The sequence below is a fragment of the Chamaea fasciata genome, unplaced genomic scaffold (assembly GCF_029207755.1).
Source record: "Chamaea fasciata isolate MVZ Bird 193981 ecotype frontalis unplaced genomic scaffold, bChaFas1.0.hap1 SCAF_10, whole genome shotgun sequence".
NCBI lineage: Eukaryota > Metazoa > Chordata > Aves > Passeriformes > Sylviidae > Chamaea > Chamaea fasciata.
In genome coordinates this window covers 27,328,426-27,353,010 of record NW_027094095.1, presented here as the reverse complement: position 1 = coordinate 27,353,010, position 24,585 = coordinate 27,328,426, and the positions used below count along the sequence as shown (strand labels likewise).

The 24,585-nt window shown below is 45.7% G+C and overlaps 1 protein-coding gene across 2 annotated transcripts in view; it reads left to right on the top strand.

The window, feature by feature from the left end:
• Window positions 1-22,266, top strand: part of LRP8 (LDL receptor related protein 8) — a 171,608-nt gene extending 149,342 nt beyond the window's left edge. Inside the window, exons 6-19 of one of the 2 annotated variants that reach the window (XM_066192845.1) lie at window positions 4,378-4,500; window positions 4,839-4,961; window positions 7,796-7,915; window positions 8,045-8,170; window positions 8,882-9,053; window positions 11,393-11,620; window positions 12,156-12,274; window positions 13,722-13,861; window positions 15,028-15,169; window positions 15,615-15,767; window positions 16,517-16,747; window positions 18,573-18,641; window positions 18,885-19,057; window positions 19,940-22,266. In XM_066192845.1, the coding sequence (XP_066048942.1) occupies window positions 4,378-4,500; window positions 4,839-4,961; window positions 7,796-7,915; window positions 8,045-8,170; window positions 8,882-9,053; window positions 11,393-11,620; window positions 12,156-12,274; window positions 13,722-13,861; window positions 15,028-15,169; window positions 15,615-15,767; window positions 16,517-16,747; window positions 18,573-18,641; window positions 18,885-19,057; window positions 19,940-19,978 (1,958 nt within the window). In that variant the 3' untranslated portion in view covers window positions 19,979-22,266. The remainder of the gene's footprint in view (window positions 1-4,377; window positions 4,501-4,838; window positions 4,962-7,795; window positions 7,916-8,044; window positions 8,171-8,881; window positions 9,054-11,392; window positions 11,621-12,155; window positions 12,275-13,721; window positions 13,862-15,027; window positions 15,170-15,614; window positions 15,768-16,516; window positions 16,748-18,572; window positions 18,642-18,884; window positions 19,058-19,939) is intronic. The other variant, XM_066192846.1, reaches the window with a different exon arrangement.
• Window positions 22,267-24,585: the final 2,319 nt, after the last annotated feature.

Below are 24,585 nucleotides of genomic sequence, written 5' to 3'. Positions count from 1 at the left end.
TGACAGGCACCGGCCACGTCCAGCTGAGCTCAAACTGCTGAGCCATGAGGCCTGAAGGAGCTCAGCTCCACCAGGCTCCCTGTGCTGCGGAGCAGCCTCAGCCAGCAGCACTGGCAGAGGCACCAGAGGCAGCTCCCAGGGCAGGGGACGCAGCTGGACACCGCTGCAGCACAGCACGGTGCTGACAACCAGTGGAGAAAGGAGGAAATGTGGCAGAAGTGACTTGAGAGGATTCTGAGTTTAGCACAGTGAGGGTCTCTTCCCAGAAAGTCTCAGTCCAACACGATGTGCAGTTTGTCTACCTGAGAGAAACAAGCATGTGAGCGGATTCTGCTGCCTTCAGCCCTGTGGACTGGGAAACAGTGGGATTCAAAGCCCCGTTGTTTCAGCCACCTCAGTGCTCCTCTGCACAGAGTGCCTGGTTCTGGCTGCACCCCAGGGCCACAGCAGAGGATGAGCCTGGGGCTGTCCCCACTGCAGGGATGGGATTCTCTGAGGCAAACCGAGAGAGGCCTTGCAGCACTGAGTGCTCGTGGAGCTGATATGTTGGCTGCGTCAGAGCCAAAATTAATGTTTCTTCCCCATCCTAAATGCAGCTGTTGCTGAGGTGCGCCTGCCTGCAGTAAGAAAGGGACATTTGGGAGCTCTGGAAACTCAGAGTCACTGCTCACCTGTTGGACTGATGAGTTTAGGGACCTTTATGATTCTTTTTGTCTCCAGAAATTCTGTTTGAGATCAGTATCATGGGGCATGTAGAGAGTTACAGGTGTGTGACACAGCTCTGTCCCCTTAGCAACAGGGATGGCACATGGGCCCCTTGGCTGGACTTGATTAAAACTGCAGATCCCACCACTACATCTTCTCTTGCAAATGGGGATCATATGGGGTTTGTGCAGTGAAAACAGAGGGATGGGAGTTAATGCTTCAAAAAAAAGTCATGAGGCCATCACCCATCATTTGTTATAAACATTTTGGATTGGGAAATGAGTAGAGCAGAAATGAAGGGTGACAATTGGTGAACAGGTTTTGGCAGCGAGACAGCAAATAAATAGGAGGGAATGAGTCATTTCAGGAAAGCTGTGTGAGAACATTGGGTGGCTGGGGTTTTTTCCATAGCATATATATTCAAATATGTATATATGTATATTTATAAAATGAACATTAGGTTAGATTTATTCGTCTCCAAATCTGGAATGGTTATATTTTAAAATGTCCTTTGCAACTTGCAGTAGGGCATCCAGGAGGGAGAATAAATAATGCTTACAACTGACAGCAAGAAAACAGAACCCTTGAGACCTGACCTCACACTTTCCTGCCTCTGTCTCCCCATCTATAAAATTGGATTGATGCATTTTGCAAATGTTGGGATTTTCTTTTTTGGGGAGGAATGAAAAAAGAAAAACAAAAAAACCCCAACAGAAACCAGAAGAAACTGAGGTTCAGGTTTGGAGTCTGGAATACACATGCTGAGTTTGAGTGATGCAGCTTTGTGCCCAGGATTTGTCAACGGGAAGTGTGTCTCTTTGAGGGGGCCTCTTAATTTAGCAGGGCTTTGGTAATTTGTTTTGTATTTGATTGTAGAGGAGATGGCTGTAAAAATACTGAGATTTCAATGATTTAAGCCTTCCAAATTAGGCACAGCAATTTTCTGAACATCTTGTGCAAATAAACAGCACAGCTCTTCCCTCTTCTTGGGTTATTGCTTTGCCTTGGGAATGGCCTTAATGGGAACCTGCTGTCAGCTCTGCCTGAGATGGGTTAGTGTCTCGACTTCAGGAGAACATGGAATTCTCCTGGAAAATGCAGCAAAAATTAGAAATGCCATACATGCATTTTAATGCCTTTGTAATCAGTAGGAGCTGTTACTGTATCTGCCTTTTCTAGATGTCTGTTAAGAGGCTCAGGGGCTGTTCCTCAAAGGTTTGAACTTCCACAGCTCTGGTGGAGTGAGAAGCGAGCCAGGAAACCCAGCCTGGTCTCTGAGCTTCTGTCTCTTCTTGAAGCTAAGCTTTGTGCAGTGAAGTACAGCCTCACATCTGTGTTTTGCAGTCTCTGTAGCAACTGAACTAAGAATTGTGCTGTCATTTTTCTCTCAGTCTTGTGGTGCTTGTGCAACATTGTCTTTGCAATTCCTACAAAATTCTCCTTAATTTTAATTTGGTTTAGGATTAGAAATCTTTCTGTTCTTAGCATTTAGCTATAACTGCTTTTTAGAAGAGCATTGAAGATTACAATTGAAGACAATTATAGGTTTTATAACAGCTGTCTTCCAAATCTGTAGCTGTTGTCACGTAGATTTATTTGATAAACTGGAGACCTGTTTCTGCTCCAGAAAAGACAAAACCTCATTGGCTTTAATTACATGTTACACTTCTGTGTGGGGTTAATATTTACAGTCAGAAATGAAGGACCATCCTATCCTACCACACATAGAAGTTGCTACAGAAAAGGTGAAGCAAACTGGTTTTCAGGTTCGGGCTGAAGACAAGAAATAATTGTGGCAAAGGAATTTTCAGTGAGACCACAGGAAAAGCCTTGCAGTGGCCAAGGTTTAGCTTGGCAGAAGTCAGGGTTTCTGGGGGAGGAGGGTGCTTTCTCCATGGTCAGGGCTTCCCCAGGCAGGTGGCTGTACATGCCAGGAACAGTTTTAGCAGAAGTGACTCTGTCTCCCTGCAGGAGTTCTTGGTGCCACTTCCAGACCTGTGGTCTGTGACTCCCACAACACATGGCTTTTGTTTCTTTCCCTCCATTTTTCTGCATTTGATAGAGTAGCAGATCCCACGTGCTTAGTTTGGAGCTGCTGTCCCAGATGTCCCACTGAGGTTTCCCATTCCTGTGCCTGGGTTTATTAGCTGAAACGTGGCAGCACAGCTGGTCCCATAACTGTGCTTATTGCTTGGGACTTTTTTGTCACTTTGCAGCTTTTTATGAATATAGTGCATATGGCTTTCCTCTCCAAGGAGCAGTGCTATTTCCAAACTTTCCTCATGTGAACACTGTATTTCTAACGACAGGATTTCTCCCTTCCCCACCAGCCCTGCAGTTGTGCCTTTGGCTGGCTGAAGACGCACTAGAACTAAGTCCAGTGAAGCAGTGATGAACATGGATCCTGCATCCTGTGGGATGCAATCACCAATAATGTGGAGTCTTTGTGCAGCTGATGCTTTATGGTATTGATGCTGGCTCGCTTCATGTCAGCAGCTCTTCCTGGGTTATCTGAAAGTAGTCATTTTTATATTAGAACTAGTTTCTTAAATTGTGCAGGGAAGTCTGCAGACAGCTCTCACCTCCCATGTAGTAACACCAGTGCTGGCCTCCCGTCACTACTCAGAAGCAGTGATTTTCTGTCACAATCACATGATGGAAAGGCTGGAATCAGGAGCTCTCCAGGGTGTGCTGCCTTAATAGGATTTTAAGAATGCATCTGATGGGCCCCTAGAAGGAAGGTGCAAAACATGTCCCAGGAATGAGGAGCCTGTTTTGCCAGGCTGCCTGTTCCCTGTGTCAGCACAGGGCTGGTCCCAGCTAGGGAGGTCTCCCATTCATTGTAACTTGGGGCGGGAAATACGACTGCTTTTAGTTAGCATGGTCAGTGCAGGTGTCCGGTTTATATTTTTCCCCAACTTTGCTGTTTATCAGATCTGGTTTGAATCCATTGTAACCTGACCCGGACAAGTGAACTCCAGGCATGAAAACTGGGCTGATATTGCAGAGGTGTTTAGGGCTGGAAACCCCAAGAAACACCACCGTACAGTGGAGCTATTCTGCCTTCCAGTGGGCTGTTGGCTCATGGGCATTTGGTGCCCTGATGATTGGGTCTCCTTGCTGCCTTCATCCCCGCTGTGACCACACTGCTTTGGCAGAGTCACTGCAGGTGTCTTGCCTGGGCCTTAGCCCAAACATGTTTTGAAATGTATCTGAAATGTAATTTTTTTCTGAAGGAAGGAGAGCTGAGGAGCAGTTGCCTTTGCCAACCCAGTGTCACTGTACTCTCCCAGCTGGAAAGCAGCCTGGCCTCATACAGGCTGCAGCCCCCAGAGCTGCCCCACTGCTGGGAGTTTTGCTGCCTGCTTGCTTTGTTCTGTGTCACCTGAGAAGCTTCACTGCCAACACTGGGGTTTTTTTGACTGAGGGTGCTCATATGGACTTCGATGCTCTTTTCCCAAGGATGTGGAGGGTGATCTGGGACAGCAGAGAGGCACAGGAGAACAGTGGCTGAGGCAGCTGCTGCCTCTGTTGCTTTGGTGGGAGCAGCCAATACTGTGACATTTTCTGACAGAGGATGCAACCCCAGCGGTGTCAGAGGGACATGGCTGAAAGATACCACACAAATGACTGAGTTCTGTGTGGCTGATGCTTGAATGTGTTGTCTTAAAGCTCTGGTGACCTGCCAGCCAGATGAATTTCAGTGTGGCGACGGAACCTGTATCCATGGAGCGAAGCAGTGTGACAAGGTGCACGACTGTCCTGACAACAGCGACGAGGCCGGCTGTGTCCAAGGTGGGTACAGGTGCTCCTCATACTCGATGGGGTAAATCTGCCAGGGCTGTCTGGCCTCTGGAAAGGGAAGAGGCCTGTGCTGCTCCTCTGGGCCATGCCAAGCTGCTTCCTGTACGGTTTTAAGCCATTTTGGCAGCGGGATTGCTTGGGAGAGATGATTGTGCTGACCAGGCAGACTGCGTGACTTGAAAAGTTCTTTGCATGATGCTTGGGCTCAATGTTCATTTGCTTAATCCCATCCCGTTTCTAATGATGCCCTCCTGAGCTTTATGTCAGCCTGTTTGTTGTCACGAGCCTCATCTAACTTAGTTGCTTTCCTCTCTTGCCCAACACGACAGAGTCAGCATGTGAAAGTCCCAGCAAGTTTCAGTGTAAGAGTGGAGAGTGCATTGACGGAGGCAAAGTGTGCGATTCACATAGAGACTGCAGGGACTGGTCTGACGAGCCTCTGAAAGAATGTGGTACAGTACTTGCCTTCTACGTGTTGCTCCTGTTGTAACTGCTTCCCCTCTTCTCCATCTGGTGCTCACAGCTTTGAGTGTAACCACATGTAGCTGCTAATGCTATTTCTCACTCTGCTCCTCTTTCCTTGCCTTTATTCTCTCATCACCCTTCATATGAATATAATTAGTAGCTTAGTCTGATCATCTGTAAGTTTGAACTGTGCCCTTCTCCACTCAGTTTTTTATTCTTGGAGGGATGTATGAACTGAGCACGGGACTAGGAATGAGGAATTCCCCCTCCCCAAATACTAGTGTCCTCCACAACACAGACCAGTTTATTTAGCCTCATTGCCTACATTATCTTTGAATTCTAAGATGATGATAACATCATAAAAATACAGCGTTGGGAACATACTTTGAAGGTGAAAACATGTAGAGTAACCAGGCAGCAACCCCTGAGACAGGACTTCAGCCATTTCTGGGTTGTCCACGTTGCTGCTTCCCTCAGCAATGTCAGCAGGATGCTCTCTGCAGCATCCTGCCAGCTCTGGGCTCAGGGAATGCCGGGAGAGTCGGGGCTGTTGGAGTCAGGGGAACAGAGCCCAGGCCACAGATCTGTGCCCTTCTCCATAGGACAGCCCTCTCTTGCCTTTCCCACCAGATATTGTGGGCACCAGCCCCGATCTGTGTTATTACTCCAACGCAGTTTTGTGTGTTTGTTGTTTTCCCCAGTGCAGAGATGTCTCCAACAGGCATCTCTTTCCATGACATCATGGAGCTCAGTGGCTGCCCCTTAAATAACTCCTGTTCAGGAAGAACTGCCAGTCTCTCCCTGTTTTAGATAAGAAAGGGTGTGTGCATGCCTAGTGAAGGTGCTCCTACTTCATGCTTCCAGTGTGTCCTTGCTTTCTTCCACTAATCCACATCTCCCTGTTTCTCTGTGTGGCTGTTGCAGTTGTCTGTCTGTGGAGGTCTCTCAACAAAGCTGGCAGCCCAGTTTGTCACAGACTGGGCAGTGGCACAGCTGGGCTGATGCTCAGCCCGGTGGTTGTGGTGCCATGAGTGGTGCAGCCCTGGGCTGGCCGTGAGGTGTTCGTTGCCTGAGCTGGGAGGCAGAGAAGAGCCCCCAGGGGAAGGTGCAGTGCTGTGCGTTGCTGTGACTGCAATGCCCACACACAGGTCATCCCCGCTGGAGGCAGAGGTGCAGGACACACTCTCCAGCTCAGTGTGTCTGGCTGTGCTAAACTCTGCAGTGCCTCTGAGAAACCCCCAGAAAAGCACTGCAGAAAGCAGACAGCACTTGGCTATTTTAATCAGGCAGGGAATAAACTGCTGAAGTTTGGGTGAAGAACAGCAGCTGCCCAGAGTCCTCCTGCCCGCCTCTGCCTGGCTCCTCCTCAGCTCCTCTTGAGAAGTGCAGCAAGTGAACCAGCACTTGATTTACAGCCCCTAAATCCATTCCACAGAGCATCTCTGAAACCATGGGAATCACCTGAGTGAGAGCTGGCTGGTTAATCAGAAGAGCCTGTATAGTATTTTGCAGAGAGCAGTTGTGCATGCTGATGACCCAATTTACCACAGACCCGTGCAAGTGTAGGAATAGGAGATTTCTGTCCATGAATGTCACTGAACAGTGACAACACACGATGGGACTGTGAACACCTTCTTAGAGCCTGGTGAACTTGCTCCATTAATTATGTATTGATATCTCTGTATGTACCTGTTAGGAAGGTGAAAGCATCCCAGAGCTGAGATGGATTCCTTCTGGCATGGTATTTTCCCAGTCTTACTGACTTAATTGGGTTGTGGTTGTTTCCATTTTCTTCCATGGCTCTGCTGTGCTGCTCACCTGCAGTGTGCAAGGAAGCAAGAAGTAAAAGATAAATGAAAAATTTGCCTTTAAATTGCATTATAGACTGGAGAAAATCAGTTTTCCTTGTTCTGGTGAGTCCACCATCTCTGGAATCCCACAGCTCCTGTTCAGCAGTCTTCCTTAAGGAGAGAATTTTCTCTTCACCCTTTGTAGGTCAATTACAACAAGAAGAAGTATTTTCTCTGACAGGAAACCAGCTTTTCCCAACCTCTCATTCAGTTCTACTTTCAAGAGTCCATTTATTCTGTTTTTCATTTCAGCACTTGAGAGCAGGACCAGAGAGGTGGTCTTGGATTAGAAAAGGCCCCAGAAGAGGATGGGGGATGTTGCTTCATAAATTGCACACTGGGGGCTGCTGGGGGCTGCCAGCAAAGACTCTTGTGGGGGACGTTTTTGTGGGAGGACTGTGTCTCAGTGCTAATGGAGTATCTCTGACAGACGGCACTTCGGTGTTTTCTGGAATTTTTCACATAGATCATTCCTTGGAGCTAGATGGGAAAATAGTACAGTGTTTCAAAATAGCTGGCCCCTGGGAGATGAGAGTCCCCCAGCATGAATTATTAAAGCTCTGAGAAACTGTTCAGAAAAGTCAACATGAACCAGCACTTGGGGAAGGAGGAGTATGCTGGAGAGAGCCCTTAGGTCCCTGGGAAGTTTCTCACATGTGGCACAACAGCTCAAAGCAGCACCTCTCTGATGGGATGAGATGCAGAGACTCACACACGCTTTATCCCCAGGGCTCCCCATTCATTCAGCCACTAGCTTTGAGTCCAAACGATCCCCCAGCGTTGGTTTGGAATAATAAAGAGCAAGAAAGTGATACGGTGCGGGCTTCCTGTCTCTGAAGGCACTTGTGCTCTACAGGGCCAGTACCAAAACTGATAGAAATGGGAAAATTTCTCAGGAAATCTCTTAATTTTATTCAATCTCACAGCTGAAAGCCCCCATTTGTCATAGGTGATCTGTGTATCCCCTGCAGGTGTTAATGAATGCTCCATGAACAACGGTGGCTGCTCACACATATGCAAAGATTTGAAGATCGGTTACGAGTGCGAATGCCCGCCTGGATACAAGCTTCTGGATAAAAAAACGTGTGGAGGTAATTGACATGCAAACAGCAGTCCCTTGTGTTTCACCATAGAGAGACGTGATTATATTCACTTGAGCATTGCTCCATCACAGATGGTTTGATTTCAAGTTATTGATGGGTTTCAAACACTCCTTTCAGACATAGATGAATGTGAGAATCCAGACGCTTGTAGCCAGATCTGCATTAATTACAAGGGAGACTACAAATGCGAGTGCTACGAAGGATACGAGATGGACACGCTGTCCAAGAACTGCAAAGCTGTAGGTAAGACAACGCCACAGGCACTAAAGCTCTGCTTGCTCAACAGCACAGCTCCGGTACAAAAACACACTCGCGAGGCTGAGGCAGGGGAACGGAAACAAAAGGAAACAGCAAAGCAAGCAAAGACATCTCACTGCGAGCTGCACAGAGCTGCTGCAGCAACAGCAGATGCGTCTCTAGGCAAGACTACTGATCATGCAGATCAGAATATTTTAACAGTGTACAGAGCAAGATTGCAGTCACTACTTGGCTGTTTGAAGCTGAAACCAGAAAAGCAAGTCTCTTGACAGGTGTGATTGAAAACAGTGCAGCAAAAACATTTAGTGGTAGTAGTATTGAAAGAAAGAAAACATCCCGATTAAAACAGGGTATCTGAGCCACCCCTCCACCCTCCCAGCTGTAAGTCACCAAAATCTGGCCCAGGATTTTGTGCTGAAATGAACTGAAGATGAGGCCATTCCCCAGAGTTTTGCTTGTGGCTTAGCAGAACAGGCTGTCCCAAGCACCAGTGTGTGTTCGGGGACCACAGAGGTGCCAGGGTGTGACAGCACTGCCTCTGGAGCAAGTTTCCACTTGCTTCCAGTGTGGTGCAAAGCTTCTGTACAAACACAGCTATCAGTGACTGATAGTTCCACTGTTGCTTGAGAAATGAAAGCTGAATCCAGCCCTTGGGATAGCTGCTGAAGTGACAAATGTGCTGATTTTCTGTGGTAGGCAAGAGCCCGTACCTGATCTTCACCAATCGCCACGAGGTCCGTAAAATTGACCTGGTGAAAAGGGACTATTCCCGTATCATTCCCATGCTGAAGAACGTGGTGGCGCTGGATGTGGAGGTGTCAACAAACAGAATATATTGGTGTGACTTGTTCTACCGAAAAATCTACAGGTAAGGGGCAAGAGAGGATGTGTGTTGGTCCCTTCCCAAAGCTGCATTCCATCTGTGTCCCCTAAAGCAGCCCAGAGAACAGTGCAGGGCACAGGGCACCTGAGGGCTTTCCTGCCCTGACAGGATTACCTGCTGTGGCCCAGACTTGGTTGTCTTTTTTGGGAATGGATAAAGACGTCAGAGGCTTGTGCAGTTACCTCTTTGATAACACAGGGTGACTTTTCATCAATGCCAGATCCTGCTGCACCCGTGCAGTTAAATGTAGGCTCTTATTTCCTGAACCATGGATACTGTAAAGCAGGGCCGAGGCTGCTGCACTGTGAGTGTTGTATGGGAGGCCACTCTGGACCTGGCATCTGGAAGTACAAAGCAGGCAAATGGTAGGAACAAGGAGGCAGCAACACAGACACAAGCTGCTGCCCACTGTAGTCTCTGGTAGACTGGATTTAAATTCACAGCACCAGACCACACTACACGTTTCTGTAACTCTCTAACCCTCATTCTCACTCCTCCTTCAGCTGTTTTTATGGCATCCATCACAGTTATTATGTGCTGGGGCTTGTGAGTGCGCTTAGCCAAAAAAGCATTTAATTTATGTGCTGAAAATCCCCCATGTATATTCTGATTTGCACGGCTATTGCAGCTTCTGCAGTGGTCTGCTCTGGATTCCAGCTAATGATCAGGCACAGGCTGACTGGTGTCAGCACGTGGGAGCCAGGCCAGGGTTTCCACAGGCTCTGGTAGCTCCCGTGCCCTGCAGGGATATCTGCCCAGGCTGTGCTGGTACTGACCACCAGCAGCAGGGCAGGTACCCTGAGGGGCCTGTGGGGCTCTGAAAGGGGGGGATGGTTCAGAAGAAAGCTGTCAGCACTCACTGGGTCTGTCTGGGAAAGGGCTTAGCTCATACACAGAGACAGTACAATTATCCAAGACACTGCTCCTGCAGCTCTCCAGCAGCAGATATGCTGGGAGTCCCTGGGAACAAGCAGCCTGTGGCTGAGAGGCTACTGCACGGTAAGAACTGTGGTACAGGAGGTAATTGCTGGCAGGAGATCCCATCTTTGAGAATGGTCACCTCACTTGCCTTTCCAGATTCTGTCCTGTGGAGGTGATGTCTTCTTTGGGGTATCAGATCTTTTACAGTATTTAGTTACTGGGAGAACTGAAATGTCCCCTGGACTTGAGCCCTTCCATTGTGGAAGCTGCAGGAGCCTCTCGGCTTTCCCTCCTGTGCAGGCACAGGCAGGAAGCAGGGAACAGAACTGTTCCACTGGCAAGGGATTACCTGGCCTGGAGCTGTGCACTCAGAGCACAGGGTACTCATGCTGGAATTCTGGGAACTTGGGAGCACTGCCAGATGCCCATAGAGCCCTGAGGTACCATTCCTGTGGTGCTGGGTCAGAGATAAACCAAAACTGTTCTTGTAGGGAAGATGCAGCAGTGTGCTGGTCATCCAGGCTGACTCTGCCGTTCCAGCCCTGACTGCACGCTGTAAAACTGTCCAGAATTCTTGGGTTTACACATTTCAGTTCCAAGGCTCTAATCTGATATTAGAGAACTCAGCTCCCATACATTTCACCTTCTCATTCCATGAACAAAGGCAGGATGGGCAGTGAAGAGAGGATGTGAAGCATCCTAGGATTTCAGATGTTTGGGGTGAGGGGCAGAAACTTCCTGCTGTTTTATAACTGTTTTAAGATACACTGAGTTATTCTAAGAGCCAGACAAAGCTTCTACAAAGACTGATGCAAACTCAGAATAACTAATTTCAGTTCACTCAGCAGAATTGCTATTGAGAGCAGGATCAGCCTGTGTGGTTGTAGGAGCAACATTCCAGTTATTTATGAAACATCCATGTGGAGTCTGCTGCCTTTCATTATCATTTTGAAAGATTTTAAAGCTGCCACTAATATTTAGTGAACATTTTGTTTGTATCTAGTGAAATCACTTGCCAAATTAATGCAGCTTCATGAATTCCTTTGATGAATCATAATTAGCTACACAGCTCCTAATTCTGCAGTACATTTAAGCACATTTATTGCATGCTCAGTTCAACTCTGTTCAGCAGAGCCCTGGAGATTATATTTTTCATGTCCATAAATCCCATAAATCAATTGCTGTTGAACATGCCTGAAGTTAAATATTTTCCTGAATTGTGCAGTTTTAGTAGGAAGCAGGTAGAAGGATGAAATGAGCAGTTCCCTAGTGTGGAAATGCTGCTGGACAGGAATGGGGAAATGAGAGGCTGTAGGAGAAAGCAGGAGGTTGCAGGAGCACCATCAGGGTCCCGGGCCCAGCTCTGGGAGCTGTGTGGAGCCCTGTGACTCCTGTCCCCGCAGCGCCTACATCGACAAGGCGAGCGACACGGCCGAGCAGATGATCCTCATCGACAGCCAGCTCAACTCCCCCGAGGGACTGGCCATTGACTGGGTCCATAAGAACATCTACTGGACAGACTCTGGAAACAAGACCATCTCAGTGGCCACTGCAGATGGAAGCAGGAGAAGGACACTTTTCAACACTGACCTCAGTGAGCCCAGAGCCATTGCTGTGGACCCCACACAGAGGTAGGTGTGAACACCACAGACCCCTTTGCCAGCAGAGACATTCCAGTCGCCTTTTTGCCCCTCTGACAAACTTGGGGGTAGTTTTCATCTCACCAGGACTTCAGATGCCCTTTCAAGTGTATCCTGCAATGGGACTGTGGAGATGTTTTAACTAACCCTTGGCAAGGTCCCTGCTGTTAAAGACAGTTCAGGGCCTGTTCATGTGTCCAATGGGCCTGAGCTGGTCCTGGCACAGAGGCTGTGCTGGGAAATGAGGTCTGTCTGGCTTGTGTTTGGGCCATTTGGATGAGTGAACGCCAGGTACCTAACAGGCACAGCAGGAGAGTTTTCAGGGGATAGTTACTGGGGTGAGATGCTGCATTCCGGTGCAAGTTTTGTGCCAGATTACCCAGTGGGAGAGCGGCATGTGGTTCCACCAGCAGAATTAACTGCCACAACAAGGAGAGACACCTTAAGACACCTCCTACAGCAATCAGCAGTGCAGGTTTCTTAGCTGGAGTCCAGGTTATTGGTTTGTTCCCTCTGCCTCTCTCAGGTTCATGTACTGGTCTGACTGGGGAGACAAGGCCAAGATCGAGAAGGCCGGTCTGAACGGCGTGGGGCGGCAGGTGCTGGTCACCGACAACATCGAGTGGCCCAACGGCATCACCCTGGGTAAGCGCCCAGCTCAGAGCTACGGCACACACTGGGCCCCAAGGAAATCCAGTTTTGTTGTCAAGTAGGAAAACAAAATTGTAAGTGCTCAAAGGCACCTGCGCACACAAATCCTAAACGGGTCTGTCACTCATAAACGTGAGTTCCTTATTTCAGTAGCACAAACAGGAAGTCTCGCTGCAGTCGGAACCTCATACTGCAGGAGCCTTGAGTTGCTTGTCATTGTGCCCTAAGGCAAAAGGAAATTTTGGGGGAGGATGCAGAGCTGTGACAACCCTTTAGAAGCCTGAAAAGTATCTGAATCCTTGGTGTTAAATGTCTCTGTACCTGGGCCTGTCTCAGGAGCAGTGTGAGGATCCTGCACTGGACTGATGAATGATGCACAGCGTATCAGGGAAAGGGACAGGGCCTGCAGAACCCATTCCCTGGCACCATTCCCTGCCTGCCCAGCTGCTCAGGGCGAATGGAACCCATCAGAGGGCTGTGGTGGTTCCCACTGCCACGCCAAGCAGCAGAGTGGGAAGGAGGTTTTGTGGAGCAGCAGGGAACATCCTGCTCTGGAGTTGGAGCTGTGTGTGTTTAACACTATGCAGATGTGAGGTTCTCTGCTTGGCTTTGAAAATGCTGGCTGTGGCAAGGGTGGTGGAGGAAATGCTGCTGCCATTACATACTGCTGAAGTGCTACTGCTGTGAACAAATAATGTTATAATTTAGTCATTAAGAAATTAATTAAAGACTTCTTTAATTATATAACTTGTTTTTTTGGCTCTCATCCACTTGCATTCTGTTCAGTGAATCCCATCCAAAATGAGTGAATTTGCTCCAGAAAGAGAAATGCAGTGCTTAGCACTCCAAATAACATTGGATCCTTTCCTCCCACTCTTACCTGCACCCTCCCCGGACCTGGCTGGTTGTGGTAGGAGTGTCCCCACCAGGAGATTGTCCCAGCCTGCAGCTTAAGAAGGGTTTCTGGGCCCAGGATTCTTCTTCACTGAAAATGTGTGAATCTCACAGCTCCTTTAGAGTGGGGTTTCATTGGAATATCGGTATTTGTTCTCCAGCAAGAGCCCAAGGCCTGAACAACCTTGGGAGGAATGAAGCTTCTCACTCAGGCACTGATGGAGAGAATCTGGGAAGCCCAAACTGCTGCTCCCCTGCTGCTCCTGGTAACATAAGAACCTCATTGTACAAGGCTGTCAGTCAGGCATTCCCCCCACACACACAGCAGAATGTTCCTCCTTTTCAATCTTATTTATAGGGTCTTATCCCAGCATATCTGGGCACTGATTCAAAATCAGAACTAGTGTTAAAAAAAAAAAAAAAAAAAAAAAAGAGGCCCAATAATAAAGAGATTAGTCATGCTGCCAGCAGGAAAAACATGCTGGGCAAGAGCAAAAGAGTTGCAAGAGCTGTGTGTAATTTTGCTTCATTGTGTTTTACTTTCCAGATTTGCTGAATCAGCGTCTCTACTGGGTAGACTCCAAATTGCATTCACTGTCCTGCATTGATTTCAATGGCAGCAACAGAAAAGTTCTGATCTCCTCTGTGGATGATCTGAGCCATCCTTTTGGCTTGGCAGTGTTTGAGGTAAGAGTGGAAAACGGATGCAGAACAGACTGGAGCCTGTAAGAGGTCTCAGAGCTCTTCTTGATTAAAAGCTCTGCCTTTTGCACAGCACAGAGCTCAGTGAGGGCAGTCACTGCTATAGAAACCAATTAACTTCGTGTGGGTTCAGCAGGGAAATTGGTGTCTAAAACCCTTACTCAAGAGCAAAGTGTTATCTCATGCTTCTACCTAATGCAGCACCAGTGCATTAAATGATCAGGGGAACAAAGGCTTCAGCTTTGGCACTCACTGTAGGTAAGTTATAGCAGAGAAAGGTCCAGTTGGCTTCTGGCTCAGGAAAACCCTTGTCCTTAAATCCCTTATTCCTCCTGTGTGAAGTGTGATATCTGGGCATCTAACTTTGGGCATAGGTTTCTCCAGGTCATTGTTGCTCTTTAGTGCTATCCCCATCAGCAGCATTTGGAAGGATCTCTTCAGTTATTTCACCTCTCACCATCCTTCCTGGTACAAATGGCTGAGTAAAATAACAGACAACCCTTGTGCTTTCGCTAAGCTGCTCTTGTTGTCCAGCAGTGTGGCTTTCCTTACAGCAATACACATAGGCTTAGGAGGCAGCAGCACACACAGATGACCAAGCAATTAAACTGTTTGGTAACTATGATTCCGGAGTACCTCTTCCACAGTAGTTCTGTATCTTCAGTCATAGCATGCCATGCAAAAGATAGTAATGTGAAAGAGAAATAGGTGCTCAGCTTCCAGGTGTGCTCTAGGCACTGGCCTCCTCACAGATACCTGTTTAATACAGGTCTTATCTTGGGAAAGGAGGAAAAATCAGCAAGGTAACAAATGTTTCTAGTATGGAGTGTGTGGCCCTTTGCTCATGATCTACCCCAGCTTACAAAGAAAAAGCAGTTCAGAAACAACTCGGATGCTCTAGGAGCACAACTTGTCTGTACCTCCCCAAATTTCTGCTCCCTCACCTCAGTCTCAGAGCTACTCAAAATTAAACTTGTAGGAGTGCTGGGCTTTGGAACATTGTCCAAAATAGAAAAAAGCTGCAGACAGAAGTAGCATGAACAGAAGGTGCCCCAAGGTAGGAACATGGTGCACTGACTTTGTGACTGCTGGAGTTTAAACTTGAGTAGGATTTGAGCAGGCCAGGTGAGGAATCTGTGCATTCCCTGCAGGACAGAGTGTTCTGGACTGACCTGGAGAACGAAGCAATCTTCAGTGCTAACAGGCTCAATGGCTTGGACATCTCCATTCTGGCAGAGAATCTCAATAACCCTCATGACATCGTGGTGTTTCATGAATTAAAGCAGCCCAAAGGTAAGAGGTGTCCTCAGGATGTCATGGCCCTGAATCAGGTTTGTTTGAGCTGGCAAATGAAATGCTCCCTGATGGTTCTTGATGAGAGAGAATGCACAGGTAATAATGGGAAATCAATGCCTAATGTTTGAAGTTCCTGCATAATTAATTCAGCAGCAGCATTTATTGAAGAATCTGCAATTTGCTAATAGCTGTTTAATTAGCATCTTTGATAACAGTGAGTTACTCTTGTCACTGTGATGCTTCCCATTCATTATGTATTTGGGAATTTTTTATTGTACTTTTTAAGGTTCCACTCCACTGTACAAACTGTAAAGATGCTTAAGCAGCCTGATCAATTGAGGTAGGGAGTGGGAGGTCTTTTCAGAGGATCTGAGATTTCTTTGCCAAAGGCAAGAAATAAATAATGAGAAAATAACTTGTCTTTTCTTCCATCCTTGAACAGCTCCAGATTCCTGTGAGCTGAGCGCCCAGCCAAACGGAGGCTGTGACTACTTGTGTCTTCCTGCACCTCAGATCTCCCCCCATTCCCCCAAGTACACCTGTGCCTGTCCTGACAATATGTGGCTGGGTCCTGACATGAAAAAATGCTACAAAGGTAAATGCAATCACATCTCCATTTCACTGTCCCAGCAAAATCAGACTTGCAGTGAATGTATTTCCTGATGGTGAAAACAGAAACACTGTTTTTTTTTTCTGTATTCCACTCCTTGCTGCCCTCTGAGCACAGCAGCACTGTGGTGCCCTTTGTTGAAAGCTTGCTTATTTTGGAAAGCTCAACCAGAAAAAGATACAGAAGGAAGGGGGAAAAAAAGGGCTAGGGACCAGCACTAAAAGTGTAAATAGTCAATAAACCATTAGAATTGATTAATTATTGACACACTGATTATGTAATCTATATATACAATCTATACTTCTGTATATTTAGATATCTATATATCTATCTATAGATAGATAACAGATCTGGAGAGGCCACAGTTGCTGGTAATATCCCAAAGAGATGAGTGGCTTCATTGTAGTTTCTTCTAACATGCAATGAGTTCCTGGTACAAATTCAGAATCTTAGGAGGTTCTCAAAAACCCCCAAGTTTGTGAACTTCTTAGCTACCTTCAATACAGAGCGCTTTTTTAATTAGTATTAATTAATCAAGCTGTGCTTCAGGAAATCATTTCTGTAGCTTTAGGCAGAGAACTGTTGATAGTTTGACTACCTGGGAAATAGAATTGGAATTTGGTTTCTGTTTCTCTTCATTAATCATAACAGTCGTTCCCAGATTTATATCACCATTTGTGATTTGTTTGGTGTACTTGCCTTAACCAAATTTCATCATTGCTCTTGGTTTTCAGACCTTCCAACCACTGCAGCTCCTGTAGTGGTTTCCACAAGTGCAGGGTCCCGCGCTGACAGCGGCACGACCATCACTGCCGTACCTGGCAGTGCCAGTGACACCACTGAAGTCGTCCCCAAAGCCGTACCAGAAGCTACAATCACCACCCCAAGCCTTCATTTACCTTCCACCACATCCATCCTGATAGATTCTGAGATGACCACTGGGAACAGCAATTTATCACAGCACTGTAAGAGAATGAGATTGCTTTCCTCCTTCTGTATCACAGCTCCTCATGCACTGGAGGGAGACCTGACCTGATGTCTGAGTTCAGGGGGGTCAGGTGCAGGCACACAGCAGGAGACATCAGCTCCTCTCTCTGCAGGCACCTGGGTTACCATGGCTGCTTTCATTCCAGTCACTTGGCATGTCAAGGAACTTGTACCAGCTTTTATCCAAGGCACATGAACAGCCCCGAGAGTTCACATCAGCCCTTGCCTTGTGCCCAGTACTGGCTCATCCAGCTTCAGTGCTGCGGACAGTAGAATGGATGATTCTGCAGGTGCTTCACCTATTTTAATTGTTTGGTTATTAATGTGATCCAGCACAAGTTCTGGGTGAAAAATTGCCCTGTGCATCTTTAGTGCTGCTGGACATGTGGAATCACTACAGCCCAAGACAAGCTGCCTCTGGTTTGTGTGGCCGTGCTTGGCATGTTAATGTGGCCTCATCGTGACACAGGTTTGAAGTTTTGCATTATTTATCAGAAGAGCATCCCAGTGGAGAGCACTAATAGGCTCTCCTCAGTGGAACACCAGCCTCCATCTCAGAGCTAACAGGCAATCCCTCCAGGTCCTGCTGCCAAGGCAAACTGCTGTTCAAAAAAAAAAATTCTAGTCCAGAGAGAAGATTTTGCTCTGCAAGACCTCAAACAGACATGGATGTTTAAGAACAGTAAAATGCTGCTTCCCCCCCAAATGTTTCACTGTTTCCATTACATCTGGAAAGCAGCAATACACCACCCCTGTCTGTAGAACTGTGCTGTGTGAGGAAAGCGGAGTTCAGTGGCTAAAATGCTTCAGTTCTCTTTGTGAAAGTTTCTTTCAAATGCAATAATTATCTTTTTAATTAGCCATGGAAGCAAGGTGCTTTTATTGTCCACTTTGGAAATAGTCTGGCTTATTATTAAGTAAATAACTATATAATGGAACAGACTGCCACAGGGAAGTATTTAAAAGTTGCATGAATTCATGTATCAAAAGAAAAAGTACAGTTAGTTCCTCCTCTTGCAACTCTTGATATTTTAGCAAAAGGAAATTTTCTCTACTGATACCCTATATGAAAGCTCAGAGCGAACATTTTAAAGTATGGAACTTGAAAGATTATATTGAATTTTTTAAAATTATATTTTCCTCTAATTGCTTTTTTCTCTTATAAGTACAGTATTGAGTTTTGGGACCATTCTTACATGCTGGGGCAGGCTGCAGCAATGAGGAATAGATGTGCTCACTAACCACTTAGTTGTAAATAATAAAAAAAGGAAGAAATTAAACACAGAAGCTGTGCAGACAGCTTTGAACTTCATTCTTTTTCTGACAGCTCAGTAAGTCATTAATTGTGTCAGTACTAGGAAGAGTTCTGCTGTGGATTTTTAGGAGCGCTGTTTACCACCCCTTGATCTGTGCATGGCATCTCCATTAAATACCAGGTTTTTAAAACTGGCCTCCTTTATTGTGCTTGAAAATTGAGGCCCAGTCAGTCACCCATTTCTGGTCAGAGCTGCTCTGGCAGCCCTGGATTGAGCAGTTCCCTTCCTCGGCCTCGAGCTCTGGGGTGTCCCTGTCCCCAGCGAGGCAGCAGCGCTGCAGGGACCTCATTCCTCAGGACAAGGAGCTCAGCTCAGCCCGATCTCTGTGCGCTGCTCAGCGTCACCACAATAATTTTATTATGAAACGTTTTGTAAATTCTTTAATTGCAAAAGCTTTCTGATGGGCAGAATAGCATGGGTACTAACAGAGAACATTCTTTAAAAGCAGCAAATGAGTTAAATGATCAGAACACTTCTGTACTTACAGATGCAAATGATGATGAAGGCTTCGGTTCCACTGTGACAGCAGCTGTGATTGGAATTGTCATTCCTGTGGGTAAGCAGATTGGATTTAACCTTTGAAGGAGATCACACCAAAATGCAACACCAAAATATTGTATTTACCATAGTAAATATACTTTTCCAGTTTTCAGGGGTGGGGTGGGAAAGAGCACAGGAACTGCTGAATTGAGGGAAAGTAGCCCAGCTTTGAGAAAATGTTCTGAGGATGGCTGCCAACATGGGAACATCCCAGCAGCTCCATGCCTGCCTAACAGCCCTTTCTGTCCCCTCTCCTCAGTGGTCATTGGCTTGCTGTGCATGGGAGGATACCTCATCTGGAGAAACTGGAAACGGAAGAATACTAAAAGCATGAATTTTGATAATCCAGTTTATAGGAAGACAACAGAAGAGGAAGATGAAGACGAAATCCACATTGGGCGAACTGCCCAAATCGGACACGTGTACCCAGCAGTAAGTACCTGAGGAGATGGCTGATGGAGAAGATTAATTCTGTTCAGAGTTCCAATACAGAATTTAGATTAGTGTTGCTTATCTGCCACATAATGACAAAAACCAGAACTTCTTTAGCATCATTGATTAGGCAGAAGCCTAAACTTCTGGCAGCCCATGCAGTTGTCCCAGAAGTTACTGCTCTGAATCAGATATTCTGTTCAAATGAAGAATAATTGTCCTAATCAAGGTACCAATTTGAAAAATTGGTAAAGCTCCCTGAAGAGCTGCCTCAGGATGGAACAGGTGATAACTCATCCTCTACTGGATTCCATTATATCCGTGCTTAGGCTGCTACCAAGGGTCCACAGTATCCTAAGGATAAACTGAGTTTCTCTACAAACCAGGGAAAATATTTTCTCTATATCAACAGTATAAAGAAAAGTTACATTCCTCACAAGGAGAAGTGAATGAGGTTCTGTAAGGAATTAAGGAAAAGGATCCTCCATCAGAGCAGCATCCCTGGGGAGAGGAGCACTGGCAGGTATAAGTGCATTGTATTTTCAGAAGAGAGCAGGAAGATCCAGAGTAATGAGTGAAGGCAATACAGCTCCTGTAGGGAGGCAGGTGGGTGGATAATGTCCTCTGTCATCTAAAGGTCCCACACAAGATCACACTGGAGAAAATGCCATCCCCTACAGGGAATTTTATCCAAGAAACACGGGCAGGAAACTTCCCAGCAGCTCTTTAGTAACACTTGAGCAAGTGACCTCACTTGGGGAGGAAAAAAATCACTATCGAGAATAGACTTGTCACAGTAGGCACAGCCATGAGAGTTCTAACAAGAAATACAAGTTAGCACCAGTATCCCAGTTCACAAGAGTGTGTTTTTTCCCTCCCCAGCGTGTAGCATTAAGCTTAGAAGATGATGGATTGCCATGAGGATGAAGATGCTGCTCCAATCATCTGAACACTGAACAAATCTGCTTTGGGTCACAGAACCTGCTTCTTCTTTTTGATCGTTATTTATGTTGCAGAAGGGTAACCACAAAGTTATAATGAACTGCAAACATCCAAAGGATGTGAGAGTTTTGTATGTATAATCTTTTATACACATTTTAACTTGTTGCACTACCCATTTGTGATAGTGAATAAGCAACAGCTGAGCTACTAACTCAATGTACATAACCAGCCAGGCTGAAGGTTCAGTAGCTATTGCTTTATTTTAAGACTATATTTATAGATATTTTGTAAATATGTTGAATATGCTTTGTGGCTATCCATCAACATAAGTAAAATAAATTCTGTACAGGCAGTTTAGAAATATTTATTAACAAAATCTGGATTATAAGATCTGTTCTGTAAATATAGTAGAGGGGTGAGAGTATTTATTTTTTGTATGTTTGGCTTGCTGTGCATAGATTATCTGTGTATATATCTATCTGGACAAGATAGATATATAGGTATATAAATATATACATATATAAAAATATATACATATATTTTAAAACTACTAGCCTACATTTATGAAAATTACGGATAATTGAATTTTTGCAGGATGTTTGAGAAGTTTGCTCTGAAATCTAAAGACACAATATAAGAAAGAGCTGTAGTGTAAGACAGCTGAGCAGTGAAGCACTCCTGAACAAACAGCTCCTCATTTCCATCCTGGCTCCTAAGGGCTGCTTTTACATATACCAGTCTATCCATGAAGAATCCATTTCACTGGAGAGCTGTTGCCTACAGCATTTCAGTCAGGAGAAACTCCTACAGCACCCAGGGGTTTTCTGTTGTATCGTTGCTTTTTTTACAGCTTGGTACAAATCTGATTTGGTTTTTGTTCGTTTGTTTCTAAATGTAGATCTAAATGCTTTTCCACACTGGGAATCTTGCACCTCTTAAATCAGCTCAGAATTAACAGGAACAAAGGTTTACCCATATACTTCCACACTCCCAAGTGAGCACTCTCCCTGGTTCATCAGGAAAACTACACAGTAACAGAAGTCACTTCCTTCCCTCCTTGCCCGTGTCCCCTGCTGGTAGTGATAAAAAATCCAATTTCAGGAGCTGCTGTGGCACACACAGAACTCTCCCAAGGTCCTGCCCATGGCACAGGCTGCCCCATGGCAGGTGTCCCAGAGCACTGGGCAAGGACGCCAGAGCAGGTTAAAATCTCCCAGCCTTTCCAGTGTCTTTGGCTGGGTCATCCTGTATCTGGCAGGAAAAACACTTGTTTTTTCTCATCTCATTCTCTAGGATTTCCTGGGAATTCTGTGGGAAGTGAATACACTTACCTCCCACTGCATAATGGACTAGTACCTCCCTGAACTGTACCAAATCATAGAGAAATCTTCCTCATGTTTTTATGTCAGTCCAAGCTTTTGTATTTGAGTGAGTGGAAGAAACTCGGGCTGAATAGGTTTGGGTTTGGGGGTTTTTTTTCTTTCTTTTGTTTTCCTTTCTTTTAGAATAAATTCACAGAGTAATGTGAGCTGGAAGCTGATTCTTGACTAAGAGAAGGAAGAAATTGTGTAAAGCCCTGGTATGCATTACAGACATAATACAAACTCTCAAATGCCTCATGGCCTGCATAGACAATACAGAAGTAATCAAACATCCTTCTAGTCCAAATTTTAGATTTTAAGGCAGTGACAAAATGAGTGAGATATCCCATTATTGTTTTAAGGTATGAAGCTCTCTTTCTACAAATCCATGCACTGTGTGCATGAAGAAAAAAGCTGAGAAAGGCTGTATGTGATAACACTGTAACTAACAGACGAATGTAAATATATATGAAAGTTCTACAGTTTTGATACTTTTTTAAGAACACACAAACAAACCTGTATAAACCAAGTGTAAAAGGCTGCAGGTTTTTTCAAACCATTGTAAATGAATTCAATGTGCAGTGCTGATTTCAACCTTTACAGATTTATAACTACTGAGAAGTCAAACACCAAATTTGTTTTTTAAGAAATTAATTATTTTAAATAATGGTTCAGATTGGTAGGGTGATATTTAACATTGTAATCATTTCTGCTCTGTCTTGTCATACTGAAGTTCTGTTAGAGTAAGTTCTTGCTTGGTGCCTTTTGTGTTTCAGTTCTTACCTTGCAGACAAAAGGCCCAGGGAGGGGCGGGGGGGCTCTGTGTAACACTTGCTGTACTGGAAACCAAATGAACACGTTTGTAAAACAGTGCACTGTTTCTATAGAAAGATTAAATTTTTTTATCTGGGATTACTGAACTACTTACTTCCTGGTGTCTGAAAGGGGACTGTGTCATATTTTGGTCTGAGTTTTCCCTAACTTTTAATTGCCCTACTCCAGAGTGGGATTTGGGAGCAGAGGTGTGTAATTCATCTGTTCAGCTGCAGTGTCACAACAGCAGCACTGGGGACAGTTCATATTCCACAACAGAGCACTCTGTTCTGAATTGGTCTTTTTCTGCCCCCTTGGCATTGGTCATCTGCAAATCACATGGAAAACAGTTCAGCTCATTTCCTTGAGCTGAACAAGTCCATCAGGGATGTAGCTGAGTAAAATCTCCTTACCCAGTGTAAGAAGTAACACCAGCCCTTACCCAGTGTGAGAAAATGTCCCAGAACTGAACAGTGCCCACAACACAACTGGTGGAGTTTGTAACCTGAACTATTACATGCTGGACTATTCTACTCAACAACTAACTGCAAACAATTTAGTTTCTTCCCTGAGCTTTTGATAAAACACCTAAAGAAGCTGCAAAACTCCTCAGAGCCACACTTATGCCATCTAGAAAAAAAAAAAAGACAGAAATACTGCTGTTCTTCTTTTAAACATACCAACAGTCCCTCCCATGTCTCTTGAGAAAATGAAATCCTGGATAGTACATTACAATACAATAATAGACAACACAACCTTTCCCCACCACATGTTATTTAAAGCCCTTAGAAGCAGTGCATTTATTGAAATTCTCTTTCAGTCAATTCTTGGTCCCAAAGGAAGCAGCCAAGCAGCTAAAACTTTTCAGGCACGAAGAGTTATTACCAAACTAATATGGACAGATGTACTGGTAAATATCAATGGTTTCGTTTTCGGGGATAGCCTAGAAATGGCTCACAGGGTGATGATGGCACTGCTACAGTCCCAGCTGGGGACTTTAGAGTTGTTCCAGCTGTAGTTTGGGGGTTGTTGTGGCTTGTCCTGATGACTAAACTTGGGGCTGCAGTTTGGCAGCTGCATGTTCTCCAGCAACCTCCATGGGATCATTCCAGGGGAACCACGGTGAGCACGGCCTGGCCACGATTGTCATTTCCTGAGCTGGAATGTGCTAAGCATGGGGTGAACCAGAGCCCCAGTCTGTGCCAGGGACGGGGCTGCCTCAACTCCTGCACACAAAGGGTGAACCTGAACCCTCTCCTGCCCCAGTGTGGTGAACAAAAGGGACACTGGTCATCCCTAGCTACAGAAATAAAAAAATACACAGAGCCACACATCTCAGTAAATAATCTCCTGGGTAGGAGGAGACAGAGAAAATCAGCAGCAAAGTTAAACCCCGTGGGGGAGGAGGTATTTTAAGATTTTGGTTCATTTCTCATTATCCTACTCTTATTTAGATGCTAGTAAGAGAAAGTCAACTTTCCCCAAGATCAAGTCAGTTTTGCTTGTGACTGGTGGAGGGCTCTCTCCCTGTCCCTGTCCCCACCCATGAGCCTTTCATTGTTTCCCCTCCTCTCTCCTCCTGAGAATGGGAGAGACAGAAGGGCTTTGGTGAGCAAATGGCATCCAGGCAGGGTAAAGCCACCAACCCTGGAAGAGAAAAAATTGGGGGTTCACTTTCTACATAGACCAAACTGGCTCTTCTCAGATAGCCAAAAGTTTGCCAGGCTCATTACAACCCAGGGAATGAACCAAGTTTCACTTGTATGGCTTTGAGCAGCAACTCCCTATAGCCAAAACACAAATCTCAGAGTCCAATTTTACACAGATAAAGATGAACTTGTGGCTTTCGCTATCACAGCAACAGGGACGTGACACAATCAATCAGCTTCACAATAGATCACCTCCCAGAGTGTCCCCAAAGGTGGCCTGTGCGCCTCAGGGTGCTGAACGTGGATTTCTCATCCCAGCTTCCAGAAGAAGCCAACGAGCACCAGTGCAGGCTGAGTTCTCAGCTTTTACAGGAGGGCAGCAATGCTAACCTGTATCTGCACCTATGCCTCAACAAGCAGAATGAGAATTAACATGCTTTGAAAAAAATAGTATCATTTCTAAATTTCCATGTACCTCAGTGGGAGAACATTTCCTTTTACAGGATTAACCACAGCTGCCTGCTAAATTCCCCACACTGCCAAGGAAACCGCTGTAATCTTGTCAGTGGTGATAAGGCAGTGCCTTAGCAGGGAGCTGAAGTTCTGTCAGGGAAACAAACAAATCTCCCTGATAGTTTGATAGGCCCTGCCCAACTCCAAGGACGATGTACATGGGATTACAGAAGGCTGCACTGATAATTTTATCTTCACATCAATTCAGTTCTTCAGCCTGTGCCTCGAGGCTACAAAGTCAGGTGGAAGA